This window comes from Canis lupus, chromosome X (assembly GCF_011100685.1).
Source record: "Canis lupus familiaris isolate Mischka breed German Shepherd chromosome X, alternate assembly UU_Cfam_GSD_1.0, whole genome shotgun sequence".
Classification (NCBI taxonomy): Eukaryota; Metazoa; Chordata; class Mammalia; order Carnivora; family Canidae; genus Canis; species Canis lupus.
In genome coordinates, this window is record NC_049260.1 from 36,105,695 (window position 1) to 36,132,178 (window position 26,484).

Below are 26,484 nucleotides of genomic sequence, written 5' to 3' on the forward strand. Positions count from 1 at the left end.
TCATTCACTTGAAGATGAATTCATACAAACCTGCATGAACCTACACCTCACAAACATTTCAAGATAAAGCTTGCTCTTTGGCTTTCACAACAATTTCCTAGAGAGGTTTTCAAAACACAGGTTTATAATAAAATGACATCGCATTCCTCAAGCACGTACTAATTGATGCAGCTGAGCAAACTAAACACACGGTGGGAAGAGTTTGGAATTTTGAGTTCAGACAGGTCTGGTTTGACTCTCAGCTCTATCACTCATTATCCTGTGTCATTTAGTGTTAGGTGCTTTCCTAGGAAATGTACATGTATTAACTCATTTAACCTTCCTAACATTTAACATGAAATTGTGTCACCACTTTACAGAGGAGGGGATCAAAGCACTGAGAGGTTAAGTAATTTGCCCCAAATCACAGTCTGGGATCAGAGCCCATGCTCTTGGCCAGTACATACTATTGGCAGGTTTCTTAGCCTTTTGGATGGCTGTTGTAAAGGATTAGAGCAAAAAAATGTAAATAATCTCCCCAGCACAGTAGATGCTTAATAAATGGTATTAATACTATATGGCAATTCTAGTCTAAGAAAAAAACCCCCACAATTAAATCCACTAATACTTTAAAAATTTTTTATTTATTCATGAGAGAGAGAGAGAGAGAGAGAGAGAGAGAGAGAGGGCAGAGACACAGGCAGAGGGAGAAGCAGGCTCCATGCAGGGAGCCTGACATGGGACTCGATCCCCAGTCTCCAAGATCATGCCCTGGGCTGAGGGCGGCACTAAACCACTGAGCCACCCGGGCTGCCCTAAATCCACTAATGCTATATGGCAATTCTAGTCAAGAAAAAAAAAACACAATTAAAACCACAGTTAGAATTACAATCAGAAAGTTTTAATTTTGTCCTATGTGATTATAATACTCAGCACAAATATTAAAAAGTTGCTCTCTTAAGGTTTGATCTAAGCAAATATGTGCCTTTCAGGATATTGCCACAGGTGATTTTGCCTAACAATTTTGCTTGTGGGACAACCAGGGGTCCCCTGAGTAAGCCACATACAAGAATCCAAAATTGCCATCAGAATGACAAGTGACTTTCCTACAAGGTTGTAGAGATTTACAATCCCACCAGTGGAGTAGGAGAGTTCCTACTGTTCCACTTCCTTGTCAGCACTTGTATTATCAGTCTTTAATTTTAGCTACTGCAGCAGGTAAGTAATAGAATAGGGCTGTACTTTGAGTCTGCCTTTTATGGATTATTAATGAGATTGAGCACCTTTTTATAGGTTTATTGGTTATTGGATTTCTTCTTTTGTAATGTGTCTAAGTCTTTTGACCATTCTCCTTTCCTGTTGACTTTTTCTCATTGATTTGTAGGAATACTTTATATGGTCTGGATATTACATCTCCGTTATATGTGTTCCAGATACTTCTTCCATTTTGTGGCTTGCCTGTTTACTCTTCCTTTGGTATACCTTTTGATAAACATAACTTACTTTAAGTCAAATTTATCTATCTTTTCCTTTATGGAAAGTATTTCTGATGTTGTTTAAGGAAATCCTTCTTTGTTCCTGAAGATATTCTTCACTATTATTTTCTCAAGTGTTTATAGTTTTCTTTCATATTTTGATCCTTAATATACTGGAATTGATTTTTGTATATGGTGTGAAATTAGGGGCCCTATTTTTTTCTTGTCTTTTCCCCTAATGGCTACTTAATTGTTCCAGCATGACTTATGGAAAAAACTATCCATTCCTCACTAGTGACTATGTATGGGAGTGTTTTGGGATTCTCTTCAGCTGGTTTATTTGAACATCTCTATGCCCACATCTTTTTATCATAATTACTGCAGCTTTATAGTAAGTATTGGTATCAGCTGGAGCAAGGCCTCCCTCCTTATTCTAGAAGAGCATCTTGATTCTGTGCATTTCCATTAAAACTTTAAAATTAGCTTGCCAATTTCAAAAACAATTAAGACTACATGGAATCTATGAATCAATCTGGGAGGAATAGACAACTTTACAATATTGAGTCTTCTAGTCCATGAATATAGTATTCTTTAATATCTCAATAAATGTTATAATTTTTCCTGTGTCTTGAACATCTTTATTTAGATTTGCTCCTAGCTTGTAGATTAAAAAAAGAGGTTATACAAATGGTGTTTAAAAAATTATTGTAATTTTTAGAGAGAGTAATGAATCCCAAATACCTACAACCCAGCTTTAACATTTATTAACTCCTGGCTTGTTTTATTTACAACCTATCCACCCTAGATTATTCTGAAACAAATCCAAGTATCATTCCCTCCTTAAACTTTTAAATCTATAGGTTCCCTCTCTCCTTTTACCACTTGCAATTTATGTGTTGCAAAAACTGGTTGGTTGTCCTATAGTTTCCAAGTCAGTATTTTTCTGATTTCATCCTTGTGGTGTCTTTAGTAAGTCCCTGTCTTTTGCATTCCTCCAAATAGTTAGATCTAGAGGTCTGATTGAATTTAACTTCTTTTTTTTTTTTTTACAAGAATACTTTATAGTATTAAGGTGATGCAAGTGGTGTTAATGTATGGTATGTAAAAAAAATTTATTTTCTTGGGGCACCTGGATGGCTCAGTTGGTTGAGTGTCTTGACTTGTGATTTTGGCTCAGGTCATGATCTCGGAGTCCTGGGATTGAGCCCCATGTCAGGCTCCCTGCTCAGTGGTGAGTCTGCTTATCTCCCTCTCCTTCTGCCCCTCCCCCTGCTTTTCCAAGTGAGTGCTCTCTTAAATGAATAAATCTTGAAAAATTTTTTGTTTTTCTCTTTGTTGTTGGTAAATAGAAATAAATTGATTTTTGTACATTGATTTTATATCAACCATTTTGCTGACCTCACATATAAATCTATAGTTTATCTGTAGATTTCTTTGAATTTCTTCACATAGAAACATATCACCTAAAATTAGTTTTTTTCCTTTCTGATAGCGTCTGTTGTAGGTTTATTGTAGATCCTCTCAATCAGGTTAAGGAAGTTCCCTTTAATTCACAGTTTGTGAGGGTTTTAATCATGAGTGGATGTTAAATTTTACCAAGTGCTTTTTCTGCATCTACTGATAGGACCATGTGGATTTTCTTTAGTCTGTTAATACGATGGATCAACTTGATTGGTTTTCAAATGTTGAACCAGCTGTGCATTCCCAGTACAGACTCCACTGGGTCAAGATGTATTATCCTTATTAAATATTGCTGGATTCAGTTTGCTAATATTTTGCTGAGGACTGTTATATCTATGTTCATGAGGGAGCCTCATCTGTGGTTTTCTTGGATTGCCTTTTGTGAATTTTGGTATCAGGGTAATGCTGGCATCATAAAATGAGTTGGGAACTGTTCTTTCTTCTTTAAAAGACTGTCCTCTTATTTTCTCCTCTCCATTGAGGTTTTTATTTAAATCCTTTATTTTTTGGTTAGGAGAAGGACATTTATTGGGAAATACCGTGAACTCTCAGCAACAGCATCAAAGTCAATCTCCACATATTACCTAAGTGGCATACAGAGGAGGCTGAAGCTTTTGCATTGAGGACTCTTCCAGTACAAGCCAATATGTGCTGTATCCATAACTACAGCTTCTGTGATGCACAGGATCTTTGGAAGCATAAACAAAACCGAGGAATTTTTGACAGGTTAAAAGAGACAAATCCTGACCCCGTGAAGCTTATGGTACAGTCTATAGAGTACCTAGTACCTTATAACCAATGTTTTTAAGCTTAAAGAATAAAAGTTAAAAGTTCCCAATAAAAATTTGTGGTGTGGCTATATATGAAGCAGTGTCAGAGGAATGAAACCAGTCTTCACTAGCCACTCAGGAAATGAATGTTATTTCTTTTAGCTCAGTAACTACAGGAAAATCCTGTTAGGATTTAGGTCAACCTGGAGGGAAATTTCAAACACATGTTTAACATTTTTATTCCTGACTTGGATGAGGGTCTGATTGGCAAGGGGAGGGATGACATATTTAGGGACTCAAAATATACTGAAGGACTTGACTGATGGGCCTTGTCAAGCAAGATGGAATTTAACAAGGATAAATAAGGTAAGGCATTTGGGTCCAAAAAATTGATTTCTCATCTACAGGATGTGAAAAATGTCACTTGGTAGAAACAACTGTGAATAAAGATTCTGGGTCTGGCTGGTAGTATTTTTTGAAATCTTCCTCACTGACACTGCATGCCCACTGATATTCGACAGGCCAATGCAGTTTTCCAGCAAGGGCAGCTGCTCTTTCTTGCTGCTGGGAATGCCTTCCTATACCTCTAATGTATGACTCAGGTCTCAAGGCACATCCTGCCCAGTGGGCCCCTTCTCTCATCATCCCAGCTAGAATCCCTTTGTCCCTCTCAAGTTTGCTTTTTTTTCATAATAAACTGAACATATTTAAAGTGTACAGTTTCATCAGTTTTGATGTATGTATACACACATCTCTCCTCTCTCCTCTGGATCCTCAGGCAACTAATGTCACTATAGATTAGTTTTGCGTTTTCTGGAATTTCATATAAACAGAATCATACAGTATGTTTTTTCTCTCTTTCGCTTGGAAAATTAGCATAATGATTTTGAGTTCTATCCATATTACGTGTATCAATAGTTCATTCCTTTTTATTGCTTCATAGCATCCTGTTGTATAAATATGCCATCATTTGTTCATCTATTTACCTTTGATGAGAACTTTAAAAATTTTTTGTCTTTCTAATAGGTGTGTGGCCACTGAGGTTTGGTTACTGCGTTTTTTGTTCTTGACAGTTCCTTCTGGTTCTTCTTCTTCCTTGCCATTAACAACTTCTCTATTCTCTGAAGATATGTTTCAATCTTATTAAATTGATTTTTAAAATATATGCACAGTTATTGAAAAACCCTGCCTCCTAATTCTAATATATAAAGTGGGTTTGTCTCTGTTGGCTTTTGTCAGGCAGGTCTGGTTTCCTTGTATGCCTGTGTGATTTTTGTTTTTTTGTTTTTGACTGTTGGTCCCCGCCCTAGTGAAAGTTTATGTGGAGGTTGAGGAAAGGCTCTAGGATGAGGTCTATCATAAAGTCTATCAGAGACTTTTTTTTTTAAAGATTTTATTTGTATGACAGAGAGAGAGAGAGAGAGAGAGAGAGAGAGAGGGCAGAAGTGAGCACAAGCAGGGGGAAGTGGCAGGGAGAGGGAGAAGCAGACTCCCCTGAGCAAGGAGCCTGATACAGGGCTTGATCCCAGGACCCAGGGATCATGACCTGAGCCAAAAGCACATGCTTAACTGACTGAGCCACCCAGGCACCCCTTGAGACTTTTTGTTTGTAACAGATGCTGGAAATCCCCTGGCCGTCCCAGGCTATGTGTATCTGGATACAAAGCTATTCAAGGTGGACCAGCGGTCACGATTTTTTTCAGGGAAATTTTATTTTCCTTTTATTTGTGTCTTTGGCTTTGCTTAGTGACAAGGCAGCCTTGTCTCTAGTCCTCAGCTGTTGGAGGGCAGCAAAGGCATACTTCTTTGTTTGCTCCTGCCTCTGCAGTCCTGACAATGTGGGACGGGTCTCCTAACAGACTCCCCCCAGCTTATACAGGCCTTAGGTCTTAATCTTGATTCTCTGGCAGAAAAGTTTTCAGTAATAGATGTGTCCTTTTGGCAAAATGGGCCAATTTGGTGCTCTAATTTCTATCACTCTGATTAATGGCTTTCATGTAAAAACAAGTCACTGAGTTGCCCAATACCTTTTTGGCTGCTTAATGCTTTTAAGGTAATTTTCAATAACATATTTTCTACAGCACTTTTCTTTTTCTTTTTTTTTCAGCAGGAGCATTGATTCAGATAACCTAGTCCACCATTATAGGAGACAGGGAGCAAATCTGCTGTTCCCACTGCCATTTCTCAGGGTTCCTCCAGGAGGACTTTGGAGTTCTAGATATCAGTGAAACAAGATTTCAACAGATGATCTGACTAGGGAGAAGAGGTCTGGTATCTACAGAATTCTTTTAAAAAAACGCTTATCTGGCAGCATGCTAGAACACATTTTGTAAAATGTAAATATCACGAATGACATAATGACATCATCATCAAAGTGATTCAGAAATCACTTTTGTCCTGTTAATGCTTAAGCATGGCCCTTGAAATCATAGAAGAATAATGAAAATAAATTTCAATCATACTAAACTAAGTCCACTGAGTGGGAAGGAGCACAATATTTTGGCATATAATGGAGACAAGAACATATCTGTGACTCAGGGCCAGCTGTGATTATGGGGCCCCTGGTCCGTCAAGAACTACAGTCCCTCACAGGAAAATAAAGACATTTCTCCTTTCAAAAAAAAAAAAAGAAGAAATAAAAAAGAAAAAAAAGAAAAAGAAAAACTTTCTTTCTTTCTTCTTTCTTTCTTTCTTTCTTTCTTTCTTTCTTTCTTTCTTTCTTTCTTTCTTTCTTTCTTTCTTTCTTTTAAAAAAAAACAATTTTCTTAAAGTTTGGACTGCAAAGCAGTGCCAGATGGAAGGCTGCCTGCCACTTCCTCTATCCGGGTCTATGAGTCTCCGCATTAAATGATGGCATCTGAAGTTCTTATCAGCTCTGACAATCTAAACGTAAGAACGTTTTTGGAAACAAAGGATAGCTAACAGAGGCAATCACGCAAAGGAAATTCACTGAGAAATCCCTTTAGTGAGAAAAACCATTATCAACCATTATCAACATTGGTGGACTCGGAGCCTCTGGCGTCTGTTAGCTAGGTTCCAGTATTTGGGGATAGACTGCCCCAATGTCTAATGGTTGCTGTTTTGGGTTGTGTGAAACAACCTCAGATAGAGTCATCTCCTTGCTAGATCTCTCACACATTGCCAAAGTACCAGCCACAGCAAAATCACCAGCATCTTTCAAAACAGAGTTCAAGTAAGTGAATTGTAACAACAGCATTTGGATTTCACCAAAATAGATAGTAATATATAGTAATTTGGGACTCCTTTTCTCACAGTTCAAAATGGTGTTGAAAAGCTATCTGACTTTAACCTGTTTTCACTGCTTAAACTTTCCAACAAAGTAAGTGTTTTTAAAGGCTTGGCAAGGTAAAGAATGAAGCTTCTGGCTGCTCTTTTTTTTTTCCCAAAGGCAAAACCCATTTTTACCTTCAAATATCCTGAGTGACCCTGAATCATGGCCTTTGAGCTTTTGCCTGCTGGGGTGGGGGTGGGGGGTAGAATGAGAATGGGGAGACCATGCTAACGGGTAAGGAGAGGGTTTGTTTTAAAACCAAACCAAACAGGGGCATCTGGGTGGCTCTGTCAGTTAAGCATCTGCCTTCAGTTCAGGTCCTGATCCCAGGATGCTGGGATTGAGCCCTGCATTGGGCTCCCTGCTCACCTGCTCAGTGGGGAGTCTGCTTCTCCCTCTCCCTCTGCTACTCCCACTGCTTTATCTCAAATAAATAAATAAAATCTGTAAACAACAAAACAACAAAACAAAACAAAACATGGTTCTAAAAGGATTGAAGCAGCATGTGGGAGTGGGGGGCTCTAAGGCAGCATGAGGTGACTGGGACCATGACTTGAGGCTAGCCGCTCAACCTCTCTCTCTCTTGACTTTCCTCTCCCCTTCTATGTAAAACCAAGACTTGACTCTAAGCAGGAATTTACTAGATGTTGAGGATTTAGAGTTCTTGGATGACTAATCTGAACTTTAGCTAGTGGAGGCAAATAGGTTTTACACAACAGAATAGAAGGTTGTCAAAAAGGATGGTCAGGGCTTTGTTTTTATTGTCAAGCAAAATGGAAGGAATAACAACATACCATTCCTGGAGCTCAGGAGAAGGAATGAGACCTGCGGTTCCATTTTTGGAGTTTTCCAGTTTACCCTGCCACCAGTTGTGATCATCCTTACTAATAATCTGGATAATGTCGCCAACTCTGAATCGAATGCCAGCTTCTTTGCAGGGGATGAGGTCATCCTTGGCCGGATCATATTCAAATTGTGCTCTTACATAGATCTATAAAACAGGAGTTTGTAAGAAGGGCTGCCTCGGCGATGTGAAAGCAAACAGCTCTAACCTAATAACCACACACCAACACTTACAATACAAACAGGACATTAGATGGTGAAGCCAAATGACGCATGGAGATAGGACACAGAATTGCTACCACTAGAAATGATGGGATACCTTTGATGTGTATAGATTCATACCTTTGCTGTTTTTATTTGGAGGGAACACTTAACAATTCTTGTTTAATAAAGATCAAGACTTAGCTTCTGCTTTTACTGTAACAGAATAGGTCTCTAATCATAGAGACGCACGCTTACCATTTTTAAATCTGCATATATTTAGCTGATGTTATGGGCAAGTTGTCATGATCATGTGGCAGCTTTGTCACCATATACACAAACATTCAGGGAAAGTTTTAACCCTGAAGCAGCATGTGGTACAAAAGTAGCAAGCACTCTGTGTTGGCATCTTGCTTTAGTTAAAATGCCTACATGACAACTGGCAGCATGTCTACACACTGTCGATAAACTTAAATGTAATTTAAACAGTTTTTAAAGCATTTAAAAAATCATGTTATTAGGTATGTAAGAAGGATTTAGGTTTTGTATTTGTATTTTACTCTTCTTAAAGAAAAAGGACATTGAATCCAAGCTTTGCCACTTGAAAGCAGCACAGAGCTTCAAGATATGCAGAATTCAAAGCTCTGAGTTTCAGGATATGTCAATGTAATTAGTAGATATTATAAAAGGAAACAGATTAGTCTACAAGGGGTTATCATATGGCAGCATTTTAAGAAATGCTAGATATCTAATGCTGCATCACTTATGCGGTCTTAAAAATAAACTACAGGGTGAATTCTCTCAGATGCCAATTTGTGCACACCTTAAGGCCAAATTGGATTATTTCTGGACACCAAATTCCAAGAAAATTCCCATAAAATTCTATCTCTTGAAATTATATTTGAATATTAATGTTTCAGTCACTGTAAAACCAACCTGAAGGCTTTGGAACTATTGTGTGATTATTCTGTTCAAGTTTTCTTATCAGAAATCCAGCCTATAAAATTAACATGTCTCTGCCTTTGCACCTGAAATCCATACTCTTAAAGTGCTGGCAAACTGGAAGCTGCTTGCTTGTGGCAGGCAGCACTTCACTTTCCCCATGTGACCCAAAAGAGGCATATTGGGATGGAAAGCCAGGATGTTCCGAGTTTTCATTGTAAATGGCTTTTAGATTTACACATGCAAAAACAAATTAGGAAAAAGCCTTGAGATTTTAGAAAATTACTGCTTAAACATGTTCATCAGCACGTAGATTTTAGTTATTCTTAGAATTCTAGGAATTTTGTTACCTTTAACAATTTTTTTCCCCAACTTCAGAGGCAGGCCTGTAAGACCCCCTTAAAGGCTGAATTCTTAACCATCAACACAAGTTTATCAGGTTGAAATTACAATAACCATCACAGCTACAAAGATGTAAAGAAAAAAATCCTTATAGAAAATTAGTCACGTGTAATGTGTTAAAATGAAATGGTACAAGCTCTCAATGCTTAAATGTTATGGTCCAAAATGCAGACATTATGGGATGGAAAGGGTTAATAAAGGATTGGCTATTAGCAGCTCAGTTTAGAGAAGTTTCTATAGAGGGTATCTATTCACCTGTCGTCCTTTTGGTTGGGTAGTTGATGGCAAGTCCTGTAGAATAAAGCCAACCCAGGAGAAAAATTTTCATTTACTTTTCAAGAGTACAAGGTAATTTGTGTGTTCTGTTACAATATGGCTAAAAAATGAGCTAGATTTCAGTTGTAAAGAGATCATATACATTATTCCATTTCTCAAGAAATGTTGAGTTATCGAAAAAATCAAACCCAGGCCATTTAGCAGCAAGCTGAGGAAAGCAGGTAAGTTTAAGCAAGAGAGAAAATGTGTTCTTAAGAAACAACTCAGCATCTTCAACACAAAAGCCACTGTGAGTGAAACAGCCCTACTGGAAACAAAACCAAAACCCCAAACTCAAAAGAGCTGTTGCCCTTTTCAACTTAGTCACTGCGATCATTGAAGTTTTGAAAAATTCAATGGCTATATGGATTTTCACCATCTTCAGAGTATTACATGTTAAATTATTATAAATGAATTCCTTTGGTAGCCTATTTGGAAGTTAAAAATAAAGGAAAGAAAAATTTTCTTCCATAATTTCTCTTACTGAAATCATTCCAATTGAGATGATCTCTAAATTACTTAAAATTTTATCTGATTAAAGACAGTTGATGTGTTTTTTTAAAGGGCACGTGGATAGCAAACAAGTGATACTGCTGCATTTAGTAAGACTCTGGATACATTTCAACAGCAATATCAGCAACTTAAGATTTTGTTACCCCAAAATATCAGACGCTTGCACCTTATGTGCTTTCGTTTATTTAAGTAAATGAAAACCAATTCTTTTCATTTTTTCATATTTCAAAATGAACAGTTCTGAAAAAAAAAAAGTAAAATTCCAAGTTCAAGTCAAAATATCAAGTACTTTGTGTTAAAGATGTGATAACAGCGTGGCTTAAGTGCAGTTTGAAGCCAGTTCCTTTTGCTTTTCATATCCAGGCAAGGCTTATAATTCACAAAAATATGTGCACGTACCACAATAACAGAGGGCACACCAATTCATAACGTAGATAGCGGAAACTAAAACGTGTTGCTGATATCACTCAGAATAGCCAACTACAAAGCCCGAGAATACCCAGATGCCTACTCTGCAAAATCCTCAGGTTTCTTCATCTTTCTCCAATTAAAAAAGATATTTAGAAATTTCAACAGATTGCCTCTTATATATCCTTTGCGTAAGTCTGAGCAAAGTCATCAACGCTAGTGGGGTGACACGGAGATATTTTGAGAATGACCAAAGCGATCTTGAACTCCAGTTCTTCAAATTTAACTAATTAGAGAGATTTTTTCACAAGAAGAAAATGTTGAAAAGATTTTCCAGGAGTAAACTGCATTGTAGCTGTAGTAGCCTTGTATATCGGCAGAAGACAATTTTTCCACTGAACACATGTAACTAGAACACTCATGGCAGGTGGCACCAACAAAATTGTCACACTTTGCTGTGTGGAGCTAGAGTTCTTACCGAAACAGAATTGTTAGTGCTGCTATGACCATTAGCTGGGGACTGTCTGGAAGTGGAGGGGGAATCTCTCTGAAATAAGACACAAGGTTCATTAACACAGAACACCAGCACAGAAACAGAGATATTCACATCAACAGTTACAACCACAGTCTGACAACCGTTTCCTCTGAGGTTTTTTTTTTTTTTTTTTTTTTTAAGCGGTAAAGGTGCTATACTGACTTACTTGCATGATTTCACGGAAGTATGAAAAAATTTCTGCAGTCTGAAGATTCACGTATTGTAAGTGATGAAAATTTAGTAATTTCTTTTCTGTCTCCAACATTCTATAACCTTGGCTGACTTTAAGTGAGACCCAGAAGAGTGATTTGATATTAAAATCCTATCAAGGATTATAAAATGACAGATACTACTATAAACTGATGCTGAAGATCCCAACTGCCTAATTTTCATTCAAAATTAGGTACGAAAAGTACTTAATGGTTTTTAGGTACCTCAGTGTCAAAAATTACTGAATGACTCATTGAAGTGAAACAAATCTAAAAAAACAAAAAAGATTTCTCATGTTGTAGTCATCTTGGAGTCTTTCCAGGACAGATATTATGAATAAAGGTAAAAGACAGACATCCATCAGAGAAGAAATCTTTATTCTTTAGATCATTTTAGGAGGTTGATTAAAACAATAACCTTGAGCCCCTAAAACTGCTCCGTTCCTGGCAAAAGTCCTAGGAAGCACAGCCACTCTCCCTAGATTCATGGTCCTCAGCCACACTCTCTATACTATGTGACACACTTGTGATCCTTTCTGGGCTCCACTCCCTTACTGTCCAAATCAGCTTTAATGACAAGAATGAAGAGAAGAAGAAAATATGTATTATAACATTTTTGGTTTAGTGGAGTCCTTTGAAACCTTTGGGATGTACATGTCTGCTCAAATGACATTTCTTTTTGTCTAGAAAATATACAGAAAACTTCTAGAGCTTCTTAGCTTTCTGAATAATGGGGTCTTTTAGCTGAGCATTCTCAAATATTCATGAGCAGAGTGATTTCTAGGTGCCACCCCCAAAGACTGGAGTCAGTAAGGCCAGTGTGAGGGCAGGGGGTCTCCCCTCTTTTGCCTTTGGGGATGCTGATGCAGGTGGCCAGAGAGCCCTTCTTTGGGCAGTATTGCCCTGGCTGGGAAGAGTCCAACCACAGGCTTGAATTTGGCCAGAGCACAGTAGGGTCCAACAGGCTGGGTTAGGGCGAGGAGGGGAGTGTCATTTTTTCTACTATTCAGAGGTAAAGAAGGGGTGGGGGAGGGGCTCTTCTGATTCAGGTGTAGAATTTACATGTGTAGTACTGGTCCCACCCTAAAACTAGTTCTACCACTTAAAAAAACACAAGAGAAACGTTTATATTAATGCCTAACAATATCCCCTGGTTAGTTAGCCAAAAAGACAAAAATCAGTCATATTTACTAAATTTCTTCAGTAATGAGAAATGGTATGAAGCCCACCTACGATTTTAAAATATTGGAATGCTTCACATTGGGAGGTGTGTGTGTGTGTGTGTGTGTGTGTGTGTGTGTGTGTGTGTGACATTCTCTCTTTTGCAGCAAGGTTTGTTGTTCTAGGTAACAAATTTCAAAACTCTGAATCCTGGAGAAGTAGCTCTGCGTTTTCTCTTGAAATATATTATTAATTGAAGTTCCATAAAAAGCCACCAAGAGGAGCTCACAACCTGATACAACAGAACCCCAACTGTCATGGTGCACTAAAAATATCCTTGACCAAACTACAAATTCTTAGACATATCTTCAACAGGATGAGGGAACAAGTCATAAAGCCTCTGAGTTTGCTTGTGAGATCTACAGCATTGCTAGGGATGGGAGGAGGCATCGTAATTTCTCCCTCAACTTCTCCTGAGTACAAATTCAATTTTCTAGGTGAGTTCCAATAAGTTACTTGTCAGTCTTGAAAATTAACTCTAGGAAATGTGTACTTCACACCGATGTACACAGACTTGGAAATGCGCACGAAAGGGATAAGCTTCAAATACTAATGCTCAAGCTGAATGTGTGCTGACTGAAGGAGGACAGACCCTTTAATGCCAGTCTGTGTTTCTAGATATAAAAATAATAGATTTTGGAATCTCATTTAATGACCGACACAAAACTGAATAATATAGGTTGGAAAGCTACAGTCTCTATAGGATAACACCTACTGTGAGAAAGAAGCTTTGGGGTTGTATTATCTTAGAAAACTTATTTGCTTATGAATCACATAATGTTCCAAATTGAAACGATTTCACAGAAGGTTGCAAAACCCTCTAACGCCTCTTGTAAAGTCCGTTACCAATTCCTCACAGACTTAACATCCATCCAGGGACTTGTCACAATTATCTTAACACCTCGATCTTAACAAAAATAGATCACTTCTCAGATTCTTGGAAAGAAGAACTATCTGTGTGATTTCTTAATAAGGGAAGTGAATGTACTTCCTGGAAATATTATTGCAATTATCTTTTTTTCCTCAGAGACTCCATTTATTCTTGTTAAGCTTTCTGTCATTATTTGTAGAGCTCCTCTCTATTTTGCTTCAATTCCAGCCTGCAGAAAGTTAAAGTGCTGAGGAGCTCCCCATGGAAGCAGGGCTGAGTAGGTGAATGGAACCTACTCTGTTCCGTTATCTTTGTTGTAAAATTGGTGTGCAGTGATCAACAGCACAGGCAGAAACAATTTCCCAGAAAGCCAAAACATTCAGCCATCAGCAGACAGTTAGTTAAGAACCCAGAGGAGACTAGGGGTGGCTGGAGGTGGGGGGAGGGGAGGGGAGGAAGGGAGGTGGGGGGTGCGCCAGAGCCATTACCTCACAGGACGATGACTGAGTACGGTAACTTGGTACGATCTTGAAGGTAATACTCCCCCGCATTTCCCGCTGGAGGCAGAATAAAGGAGAGCTCTCTTAGCAAATAAATGTTGTACACAAAGACATGTGAGAAACCACTCGAGATGCATGGGGGTAATTAAGGCAAGCCAGCTGAGCACGCATGGGCCTAAGACAAAATGGAGTGAGAAGGCAGGGGCTGCTCACAGGAATAGAAATTGTTCTTGGGAGAAACCCTGCAAAGCCAAGGCTGACTGCTTTGCTTGTACAGCAGTGGTGGAACAGACCTCCGGTGGTTACCTTTTTATAGACCCAAATACAAAAACCTCTAAGTGCCTTTCAAAAATGAGTATGAACTGGGCCAGGCAACAGAATAATTACATAAAAATGACATTTGGTCTCCTACCTTATAATGGTGTACTCCATTAAATTTGCTTTTTCTTTTATGATGTTGGCCTCATTGCTTTTCTATAGTGAATCTGTGCTTATTTCACACTCAGTAGATATTCATAATATAGTAGGCTGCTACATTGTGGTAGGAAGACCGTCCAGGACCAGATGTCCAAGACATCTGCCTCTGCTCAGTAGGACAACAAACATAGGCCAAGGACTGTCATTCTGCCTTTTTAAATGCAAAGCCAATTGTGAACAGAGATTTTGGATATGTACGGTCAAAAATAGCCAGGTCTACTATGTCGGTCCTTTCCTCTGTACTGTAGAGAAAATTCAATACAGCTGGCTATGACTCAGCTAAACAGAAACAATGTTTCTGACATTGCTGATGTCAGCAGAATGGAGGTCGGTGAGAAACTAGTTCACATATAGACCCAACTGGAAAGGTTATCTTCACACATCTGCTCAATAAGAAATAGGAGATCAAGGAGGAAGGGAGAGGTTCGAAGCCCACGCTGCTCTATGGGCAAGATGTTTCCAAATTCGGCTACATGTAAACATTTTCCCAGTTGTCAGTTCTTACGAATGTTGTAGAAATGCAAGTCCACACAAATGATGGTCTCAGAAATACTCTGATTACAAAAGAATACCACTTATTTGTGCATTAAAACACAAACTAGCAAACCGAAAGTCAATCTTAAATAAACTTTCATTTACTCACAAGCATTTTTTGCAGCTGTTCCACTGTCTGGTTAGCCACACTGATGCCATTAATTTCTCGAATTTCATCACCAACATGAAGTGTACCTACAGAAATGACACAATTATAAACACAAAATGATATATGTATCATTTATAACAAAATCCAAAGGCAGCAATGTAAGTAGTTAAAAAAATTAAGCTAACTGTTGAAGGCCAATGTTTCAAAACAAGTACAGGTTTGGCTCATGTAGTAAACTCACCAAACAGATACATCTACTTATGGAAGACATACTTCTGAAAGATGGCTGTGGAAATCTGCTTATTTCTCTGTAGTAGGCACTGTGTATCATGGTTTAAAATGCAGTTTCTAAATCCAGCTGGTCTGGGTGCAAATCTTTAGCTACATCCCTTATTAGCCTTAAGATCTTGGGTAGGTTACCAAAATGTTCCATGTCTCAGTTTTCAACATTTACAAAATGGAGATTATAAGAGTACCTATTTCATGATTGTCTTGAGGATTAAGTTAGTTTAGTACACGTAGAAGGATCAGAAGTATTTGCGGCACATAGCAAGTACCACTGAAGTGTTTGTTATTATCATTTTCTACCATTCTTATCACTATTATCTACCAAATATGATACAGAGAATTGTCATAATACCTGTATAACATTAAATTTACATTAGACAAAACGCAATCCTTTTATAATAATTTGGTAGGCATTTCAGGGTCCTGTAATACTTCAATTGGAAAAAGTGACCAAGAACCAATGCTTCAATAAGGAGTTATGTGAAATTTTACTTCCTTATTTGTAACTGTGCACGTTTATATACTGGTCTGACATCATTATGAAAAGCTCATGTTATGTTTTAGAGATACATACTAAAATGCACATAAAGAAAATAAGACCCTTGAGATTTGCTTCAAAAAAATTTGGTGGGGAGGGGAGTGTGGACAGTAGAGCAAGTACAGTTGCAGGTGGGGAGGCTGGTTTCAGCTTGGGAGTACAAACTCCCCAACCCAAGCCATGCAGCTGGTGAACAGGGTTCCTGCCATTTCTTCCAGCCCCACTGGTGGGTTCCCCGGCCCTCTTGATAACTAATACTCCAGTCAAATGGCTAGATTAATGTTGCTCTAGAGGCTAACTCAAGTCCTTGACATGTTTCATTTACAATTATGTGGATTATTTATTTTAGGAGCTTTTCGTTTAAAGGGCCAAATAGCCCTACAGATAAATGAGCTGTTGGGCTGTGTAGAAAATATTGTTCAAATGTTGCCAAATAATTGACTTTGTAAGGGGGATATTAAGCTGATGTTTATAAATCTGAATGTCTTAAAAGCATTCTTGCTTGCTCTCTCTGTTGTATATGGTGTCTTAGCAAGTCCTGAGTTTTTCCAATGAACCCAATTTCAATATATGGTATTTTTTATGCCAAACTGGTGTATACCATATACAAAGGTGTCTTGTCCTTTGTATATGTGGTAATGTTGATTTTATGACTCTGTTACAACACATTTGCTATGATTAAAAGTTATAAAATGATAAAAAAAAGAAACTGGTGTGGCCTGAATTAACAGTAACTCTAGTGAGTTATGGGTATGTGGGTTATCCCTGCACTCTTCTTTCCATTTTTATTTTTTTTCTTTTTAAAGATTTTATTTATTTATTCATGAGAGACAAACACACAGAGAGAGGCAGAGACATAAGCAGAGGGAGAAGGAGAAGTAGGCTCCCTGCAGGGAGACCAATGTGGGACTTTATCCTGGACCCTGGGATCATGCCCTGAGCTGAAGGCAGATGCTCAACTGCTGAGCCACCCAGGTGTCCCTTTTTTCCACTTTTCTCTACTTGAACTCACCACACTGTTCTCTCTCCACTCATGTGTGAAAATCAGAATAAAATAAGAATTTGGGGTTCTCACAACTGTATCTCACCTAGGGTATACCTTTTGAAGTGTTACTAGTCTCAGGAAAGGAGTACAAATTCCTAAAAGCACTTCCTACTTGCATCCCCACCATCTGCTCCACACAAAAACCTGTGAGCTGGGTCCTGAGTGGGGGAAAACTAAGGGTGGAATGAAAAAGTGGAAAGGGTGGATGCCACAGTAGCAATGCCTGCTAGCTGGATTCTGAGCCTTGGTCCAACAGCAAGTAAGAGAAGCTGAGTAAGGAATGTGGAGGGAGGCAAGATCCAGATTGGTGGCACTCCATGGTAACTAGTAGAAGAGAAAACAAACTCTCTCTGGAGGAAAGTGTTCCCAGTGTAGTCCCACAGGACTTCCACTGATCAGAACAAACAAGGAGCTCACAATCAAAGATCACCAAACATATTATAAGGCAAACTACTATGTAGATCACCAGAAAAGAAAAAGCAGATCAGATTTAGATCATCAAAGGAGAAAAGATACTAGAGTGATTAGATACAGAATAGAAAATAGCTACATGTTAAATATCAGGAAAAGGACTTAGTTGCAAAGATGAGCATGCAATAAGAGATTATCAGATGTGAACAGATAGGTTTGAAAATATGACTAAGAACAAATGACTAGTGTTTCTAGAAAAGAAAAATATAACTGGTGATATAAACCAGTGAGTGGATGAGTTGAACAGGAATTCAGATATGGCTGAAGAGTTTCAGTGAACTGGAAGATATAACCAAATAAATTACTTAGAATGCAAGCCAGAGAAATGAGATAGAGAAAAAAAGGAAACAAGAAATAAAATGGGAAAAAATTACGAGATGTGAAGGGAATATCTAACACATGTCTAGTGGAGTTCATAAGGAGAGAATATGGAGAATGGGGAAGAGGTAATATTTGAAGAAATAATGGTTGCAAACTTTACTGAACTGATGAAAACATGATTATGCAGATCCAGGAAGAATAATGTATCCTAAACAGGGTGAATAAAAAGAAAGCCATGCTGGAAAGCAGTGAAACTACAGAACATCTAAAGACAAAGATCTTTTCTTCCTCATAAAGACAAAGTTCTTAAAATAACCAGAGAGAAAGGAGAGATCACCCACAAAGCAAGGAACAGTTATGGTGACATTAGACTTTCCAATGTCAACAACGGATGCTAAAATACAACAGAATGGTAACCATCAGCCTAAAATTGTGCTCTCAGCAAAAGTAATCTTCAAGATTGAGGCTGAAATAAAATATTTACAGATAAATACCACCTGACAGAGTCTATCAGCGGGAGACTAGCACTAAAGGAACTTCCAAGGATGAACTTTAGGAAGAAGGAAAATGCTCCCCAAAGAATAGTCTGAGTCTTAAGAAGGAATGGTGAGTTTATACCTGAAACTAATATACCAAAACACTGTATGTTAACTATACTAGAAATAAAATAGCAGGAATGGTAAGTAAATAAAATCATAACCATTTATGTAAATCCAACCAAAAATGGTCATATTTTAATAGTAATTTCAAATTTGTGAATTTAAAACAGAATAGAACTAAAATACTGGGCAAAAATAATATGTAAGTCAGGAGTGCGATCAGATTTAGTAGTCCAATGTCTTTGGATTCTTTGGGAGTGGGGTTAAGACACTGTTTCACTTTAGAATGTATAACGTTAAATGTACATGATAAAATTTCAAGGCAACCGCCTAGAAAATAGAAATAGAAATTCTAAACTACCAGGAGGAAAAAATGAAACAAAAAAAAATGAACAAGAAAGTCAACTAAAAAATGGAATAAATATAAATAAAAAATCAAGATGATAGAAATCATCACAATAAATATTAATTGACTAACCTTGCCCAGTAAAAGATAGTGATCATTAGAGTGCATTAAAAAATGAAAAAACCAGCTTAAAAAATGTTTGCAAGAGACATACTGATGCATACAAGCACAGAATGGTTGGAAATAAAAGGCTGGAAGAAGACATGTCAGCAAATACTAAGATAAAGCTGGAATAAGTATGTTAGTATTAGATAAATAGATTTTAAATAGAAAGTATTAGTAAGGATAGAAATAGTTATCAGGTATTTCTATGCACCTAATAAGACAGCTTCAAATATACAAAGCCAAAATGGGAAGATCTATAGATAGAAATTGAAAAATTCTACTATGATAGTGAGATATTTCAGCAATTAATGATAGATCAGACAGACAAAAATTTAGTTGAGATACAGAAGATGTGAACAAAAAGATTAACCCCAAGCCAATCATCATATAGACAACTCTCCATGCAACAGTTAAAGAATACACATTCTTCTTAAGTATGCATGGAGTATTTACAAAACTGATTAAAGTGCTATGCCATAAAGCAAGTCTCAACAAACCTCAAAGAAATGGTGTCATACAGACCACACTCTGACCACAGTGTAATTAAGTAGAAGTAAATTATTAAAAGATACATAGAAAATCTTCTTAGATGTGGTATGTAAAATAACAGTGGGTTAATGAAAGATACCATAATAGGAATTTAAGAGTACTTAGAATTGAATTACAATAAAAATACTTCATAACAAAATTGGTAGGATACAGGGTAGAGTTTAGACTCAAATGCAGGTATCAGAAAAAAAGACTGGGATAAATGAACTAAGTGTCTAATTAAGAAAGTTAGATAAAATCAATAGGAAGTAGTATGAAAGAGATAAATAGAAATCAGGTCATAACATAATGAAATAGAAAATAAAGATACAATGGAGAGAATCAATAGAACCCTAAGTGGGTTTTGGAACAATCCCCTGGCAAAGTTTGTTAAGAGAAAAAAGGACAAGGCACAAATAAACAATTTTAGGAATAAACAAGGGGATATAATTATAGAGATAGAAGGGAATAAAAAGGTAAGAGAACACTACACAGAAGCTTACTGCAATAATTTTTAAAAACTTAAGTTTTTTAAGGAAAATGTAATTTACCAAGTTCACACAAGATACAGAAAGCCTGAATAACCTTAGGAATGTTGAAGAAATTGGAGCAGTTGTTAAAAAAGAAAAAAAGTCTTTTCTGCGGTGCCTGGCTGGCTCAGTTGGTAGAGCATACTTTTGATCTCAGGGTGGTGAGTTCAAGCCCCACATTGGGCATAGAGCTTCCTTAAAAAAAAGTCTCTTCTAAAAAAAACAAAATCAAAAACAAAACACCAGGCCTTGATAGTTTTATCAAGTTCTACCAACTTTACTTTTTTTTCAAAGATTTTATTTATTCATGACACAGAGAGAGAGAGAGAGAGAGAAAGAGAGAGAGGCAGAGACACAGGCAGAGGGAGAAGCAGGCTCTACGCAGGGAGCTCAACATGGGACTCGATCCCGGGTCTCCAGGATCACGCCCTGGGCCGAAGGCAGGTGCTAAACCGCTGAGCCACCCAGGGATCCCCTACCAACTTTAAAGGTACAATTCATTCCAATATTATACAAAGTCTTTCAGAGAACTCATGAAGGGAGAAGGCTCTCCAAGTCATTTTATGAGGCAATATAACTTTGAAACTAAAGCCCTACAGAGAAAGAAAGAAAGGAAAATTAACTACCAGCCAGTCTCGCTCATAATTACTAATACAAAAACTCTAAACATTAGCACACAGAATCCAGCAGTACATACAAAAAAATAACACACAATGAGTAAGCTTGGTTTATCTGAGAAATGCAGAAGGGGTTTATCATTAGGAAATCTTTTTAAAAAGCCATTCTCTACGTTAATAGATAAAAGGAAAAAAACCTCAAGTGATCATTTCAGCAGAGAAGTATTTGATAAAATTCAAAACTCAATCATAATTAACAGCCTCAGCAACGCAGAATAGAATTTCCTCAGCTCTAATAAAAGGCATCTATTAAAATTCTACAGTAAATGTTACTCTTCATGGGGAATTCTGGGAAAGCTACCTTTCAAAAATAAGAATAGGAGAGGGGTGTCTACTACACCACTTCTATCAGAGATGGCAGGTCACACAAAATTACAGAAACAATGATATTGTGACTTGACTGAATTTATAGCAAATTACTAAAACTAAGAAACAGAAAACTCATCCTGGAGCCTAAAACCATTTCTCCTGTGTGAACGCTGTCTACTCATGCAGTCTATAAAGATTCTTCTGAAGACAGCAGTAATCCCACACATCATTTGTGTATACAGTGGTCAGGGAAGTACTAAAATGCTTATGGTACAAAAAAAAAATAAAATGCTTGGTATTACCTCTCCCTCTCTGAGGTTAAGAAAAAAGTAAAGGGGTGATGAGGACAAAAATAACCTGATCTCAAAGAAAGGAGGCCTGATTTTTGGACAGGAGAATACTTTTTGGAGCAGCCTGCAAATACTAGCACATATAACTCAGCCCTTTCAAAGAGGAGGCTATGCCTGCATGTCCAAATCATGCCTGCTTGAGGGTTAATGAAAGTTCCCCTTTCTCAAAAACTCATTCTTTGTTTACTTCGGGCTTTGGTGAATTCCTTTATCAGAATGACTACAATTACTGCAGCAAGTATTAAAAACTTAGTCTAGATCTGATATCTCTTATTTTAGCATTTTTTATATTATTTATCAAACTCTAATTTCCTAATTTAGAGAGCATTTCTCACTCCTGAGTGAATGAGAAATTCTTAAACTGTCATTATCTATCTATATCCATACAAACAAATGTACATATGCATGTTTGTATGTATGTGTGTATGTTCCAGAATAGATGCCTTCCATATACCCTGGGGCCAGGTATGATACTTTGCTTTATCCACCCCCCCCATGGTCTTTCATAAGTCAGGATCCAAACAGTGATTCTGCGATGTTCCAGCAACAGAACCGTCACAGTATCTTCCTCCTCTTATCTACGGGCTGGAGCATGTACAGATGAATATGTACAAAGGTAGATTAACAGTGATTAAAACCAAAGACAGATAAACACATCATTTATGTGGGCCACAGATTAAACAGATTTTTTATATAGATAATAAAAAATACTTTCTCCACTAGGGCTACAGGAAAGAAAGTTAAAGAGGGCAAGAATCACATATGAAACTTACTTTGAAAAAAAAAAAAAAAAAGAAAGAAACTTACCTTGCCTGTGAATCATGCCCCCATGCATAATTCTTGCAACAATACAATGATTTAGCTCATTCATTTTTAAAGTGATTCCCTGTAAAAAGTTAAATAAAATAGAATTACTATTTCTCTTGATGTTTGTGATTTCACTGTAGATAATTTTATTTACAAAAGTTAGGAAAGCATTCAAGAAAATATAGAAAATGAAGGAGGAAAACCATTTGTTACTCTACCATGCCATGATAAAAATGTCATTTTGGTATTTTGATTGCTATAATAATAGTAATGCATACATTCTATATTGTGCTTTCTTTTTTTTTAAGATTTTTATTTATTCATGAAAGACACATAGAGAGGCAGGGACATAGGCAGAGGGAGAAGCAGGCTCCCTGCAAGGGATCCCAGATCCTGGGATCATGCCCTGAGCAGAAGGCAGACGCTCAACCGCTGAGCAACCCAGGTGTCCCTATATTGTGCTTTCTTAAGCAAAGATTTATTTATTTATTTTTAGAGAGAGAGAGAGAGCATGAGCAGGAGGGGCAGAGGAGAGGAAGAGAGAATCTCCCAAGCAGACTCCATGCTAAGCGTGGAGCCCGACATAGGGCTTGATCCCATGACCCCAGATATCACAACCTGAGCTGAAATTAAGACTTGGATGCTCAACTGACTGAGCTACCTTAGCGTCCCTTAAGGTGTACAATTTCGTAAGTTTGACATACATATACATGTGTGAAGCCATTACTATAATGAGGAACATGAATATATCCATTACCTCTAAACATTTCCTTGTGCCCACTGGTAATCTACTCCCATCCCTGTACCCCTCTCCTCTTACCCTATGGCCACTCATATGGTATGCACTCTTTTTTGTTGCTTTTTTCAAATTCACAATGTGAGATTTAATCAGATTGTTGTATATATCAATGGCTCATTCTTTGTCCTTGCTGAGTATTCCACTGTATGGATATATCATTTTGTTTATCCTTTCGGACTGATTTTTTCCCCTAGCTTTTGGCTATTTAGAAGTGTGCTGTATTCCTGGGTTAGTTTCCAGCTGGTCACGATGTAGTTGTCTTCTGTTAAGATACGGATTTGTTTAGAGTTTTTGCATCTACATTCATGAGGGATACCAGTCTGTTTTCTTGTACTGTCTTTATCTGGTTTTGGTATCAGAATTGCTATTATTTATTTATTATATGTTTGGTAGATTTCACCAGTAGTGCTGTCTTTGGACTCTTCTTTGAGGAATGTTTTTTAACTACAAATTCAATTTTTAAACAGTATAGGGCAATTCAGTATATTCCTTAAGTGAGCTTTGGTGTGTTTCTGTCTTCCAAGGAATTTGTCCATTTCATCTCAGTTGCTGAGTTTCTTGGCATAAAGTTGTTTATAGGATTTCTTTATACTTTTTATGCCTATAGATTCTGTAGTAGTGTCACTTTTTAAATGTAGAATATTGGTGATAAATGTTTTTTTTTTTTCCTGATCAGTCTGATCTTTTCAAAGAAAAAACTTGTTTTTCTCTATTCTGTTTTCTATTTCATTAATTTAATTTCCACTTTGATTTTTTAAAAAAAGATTTTTTAAAACATTTATTTGACGGGGTGGGGATAGGGAGGGGATAGAGGGAGGGTTGGTACAAGCAGGGGGAGCAGCAGGCAGAAGAGGGAGAAGCAGGCTCCCTGCCCAGCAGAGAGCCCAAAATGAGGCTCCATCCCAGGACTCTGGGAACGTGACTTGAGCTGAAGGCAACTGATTGAGCCATCCAGGTGCCCCTCCACTTTGATCTTTATTATTTCTTTTCTTTCACTCACTTTTGGTTTAATGTGCTCTTTTTTGTTCTAGTTTCTTAAGGTGGAAGCTGAGATCATTTACAATATTTCTTTTCTAATATAGGTGTTTAGTGCTACATGTTTCTCCCTAAGTACTGCTTTTGCAGCATCCCAGAAATTCTGGTGTGTTGTTGTTTCATTTTCATTCACTTTAAAATACTTTTTAATTTCCCTTTTGGTTTCTTCTTTGATCCAAAGGTTATTTAGAACTGTGTTATTTAGTTCTCACATGCTTGGGGAGTTTCCCCAAGGTTTTTCTGTTATTCATTTTCAATTTAACTGCAATGTGAATTGAGAATTATACCTTTTTTAAAAAAGATTTATTTATTTATTTGTTTGTTTGTTTGTTTGTTTATTTATTTATTTATTTATTTATTTATTTATTTATGATGGGGGGGAGAGAGAGAAAGGCAGAGACACAGGAGGAGGGAGAAACAGGCTCCATGCCGGGAGCCTGACATGGGACTTGATCTCGGGACTCCAGAATCGCACCCTGGGCCAAAGGCAGGCGCTAAACCGCTGAGCCACCCAGGGATCCCCTGAGAATTATACTTTGATATTAACACAGCCACTCCAGCTGCCTTTTGATTAATGCTATCATAATATATCTTCTTCCATCCTTTAACTTTGAAACTATTTGTCTTTATGTATAGAACAATTCTTGCAGGCAATATATATAGTTGGGTCTGCCCCCACACCCCATCTGACAATCTCTGCTTCTTAATCTGGGGGAATTTAAACTATCTGCATTTCATAGTATTATTGATACACTCAGGTATAAATATATCTTCCTGCTATTTAATTTCTTTTTTTTTTTAAAGATTTTATTTATTTATTCATGAGAGACACGGAGAGAGAGAGAGAGAGACACAAGCAGAGGGAGAAGCAGGCTCCATGCAGGAAGCCTGATGCGGGACTCGATCCCAGGTCTCCAGGATCATACCCTAAGCCAAAGGCCGATGCTCAATCGCTGAGCCATCCAGGCATTCCTATTTAATTTCTTTTTTTTTTCCATCTGTTCTATGCTCTCTTTTTCTTTTCTGCCTTCTTTTGGGTTAGCTTATTTTTATTCTATTTTCTCTCCTGTGTTGTCTGATTAGCTATAATTCGGTTTTGTTTCAGTGGTTGCTTTAGCATTTATGGTATGCATCTTTAACTTATCATAGTCTACCTTCAAGTGATATTATACAATGTCACATGTAGTATAAGAACCTTTTAACAGTATAGTTCCACTTCCTTTCTCCTGACCTTTGTGTTACAGTTATACATCTTACTTTTACATGTAACAAGCCCCCAAACACAATGCTGTTAGTTTTGTTTAAACTGCCAATTATCTTTTAAAGAGATTTAAATGACAAGGATGTCCTTTAACATTTTATTCTGTAGGTCTACTGAATTCTTTCAGTTTTAGTATGTCTGAAAATGCTTCTATTTTGCCTTTAGTTTTCGAAACATACCTTTGCTAAGTTTCAAAATCTAAGATAAACCCTCTCAAGGTTGTTTTTCCTTCCAGTACTTTAAAGACACTGTTCTTTTCAATTGTATTATTTTTGATAAGAAGTCTGATGCCATTCTTATCTTTGTTCCTCTATATGTAACATTATTTTTATCTGTTTTTAAGATCTTTTTTTATTATGGGTTCTAAACCCTTTAAGATGTACCCTGGTGCTGTTTTCTGATGCTTCCTGGGTTTGGGGTTCATTGTGATCTTGCACCTGCAGATTTATAGTTTTCATCAAGTTTGGGATGTTTTCATCCATTATTTCTTCAAATATCCTTTCTCTTCTTCATTCTCTTCTTTATAGAATCCAATTAACCATATGTTAGGCTGTCTGAAGTTGTCCTAGAGCTCAGTGATGCTTTTTACTCTTTTGAAAGAGAGAGTGAGAGTGAGAGAGAGAGAGAGAGCACACACAAGTGGGGGTGGGGCAAAAGGGGAGGGAGAAAGAGAATTTTAAGCAGGCTCCACAACTGGCATGGAGCACGATGAGGGGCTTGATCTCATGACCCTGAGATCATGACCTGAGCTGAAATCAGGAGTTGGACGCTTAACTCACTGACCTACCCAGGCACCTCTGCTTTTTTCATTTTTAAAAATTCTTTTTTTTTGTATTTCATTTTAGATAGTTTCTATTGCTATATCTTTGAGTTCACTAATTTTTTCTTCCCAATTGTCTGATCTGCTATTAATATCAGTTTATTTTTTTGTTAATTCTAATATCTTTGTCAGTTCTGTCAGTTGACTGATTATTCACCACATTATAGGTCACATTTCTCCTTTTCTTTACATGCCATTAGTAATCTTTGATTCAATGCCTGACATTGTGAATTTTATCTTGCTGCATGCTAGATGTTTTTTATTCCTCTAAGTATTCTTAGGCTTTGTTCTGGGATATAGTTCACTTACTTAGGTCAATTAGTCCAATCCTTTGGGTCTTGCTTTCATGATTTGTTAGGCAGGTCTTGAGCACCTTTGAGCCTGAAGCGAATTATTCCTCATTATTGAGATAAGATCTTCCTAAGTGGGCAGCCTGAGTGGCTCAGCGGTTTAGCGCCTGCCTTCAGCCCAGGGCCTGACCCTGGAATCCTGGGATCGAGTCCCACGTCGGGCTCCCTGCATGGAGCCTGCTTCTCCC

General features: G+C 37.5%; 1 protein-coding gene across 12 annotated transcripts in view; it reads right to left on the minus strand.

The window, feature by feature from the left end:
- The window catches only part of CASK (calcium/calmodulin dependent serine protein kinase), a 350,654-nt gene that overhangs the window by 22,942 nt on the left and 301,228 nt on the right, over nucleotides 1-26,484 (minus strand). For 6 of the 12 annotated variants that reach the window (XM_038587210.1, XM_038587209.1, XM_038587212.1 and 3 more), the window contains 6 exons: nucleotides 22,032-22,110; nucleotides 15,058-15,143; nucleotides 13,926-13,994; nucleotides 11,080-11,148; nucleotides 9,621-9,656; nucleotides 7,772-7,968 (listed from right to left, as the gene is read on the minus strand). In XM_038587210.1, coding sequence (XP_038443138.1) covers nucleotides 7,772-7,968; nucleotides 9,621-9,656; nucleotides 11,080-11,148; nucleotides 13,926-13,994; nucleotides 15,058-15,143; nucleotides 22,032-22,110 — 536 coding nt within the window. The remainder of the gene's footprint in view (nucleotides 1-7,771; nucleotides 7,969-9,620; nucleotides 9,657-11,079; nucleotides 11,149-13,925; nucleotides 13,995-15,057; nucleotides 15,144-22,031; nucleotides 22,111-26,484) is intronic. The other 6 variants (XM_038587216.1, XM_038587219.1, XM_038587218.1 and 3 more) reach the window with 3 other exon arrangements.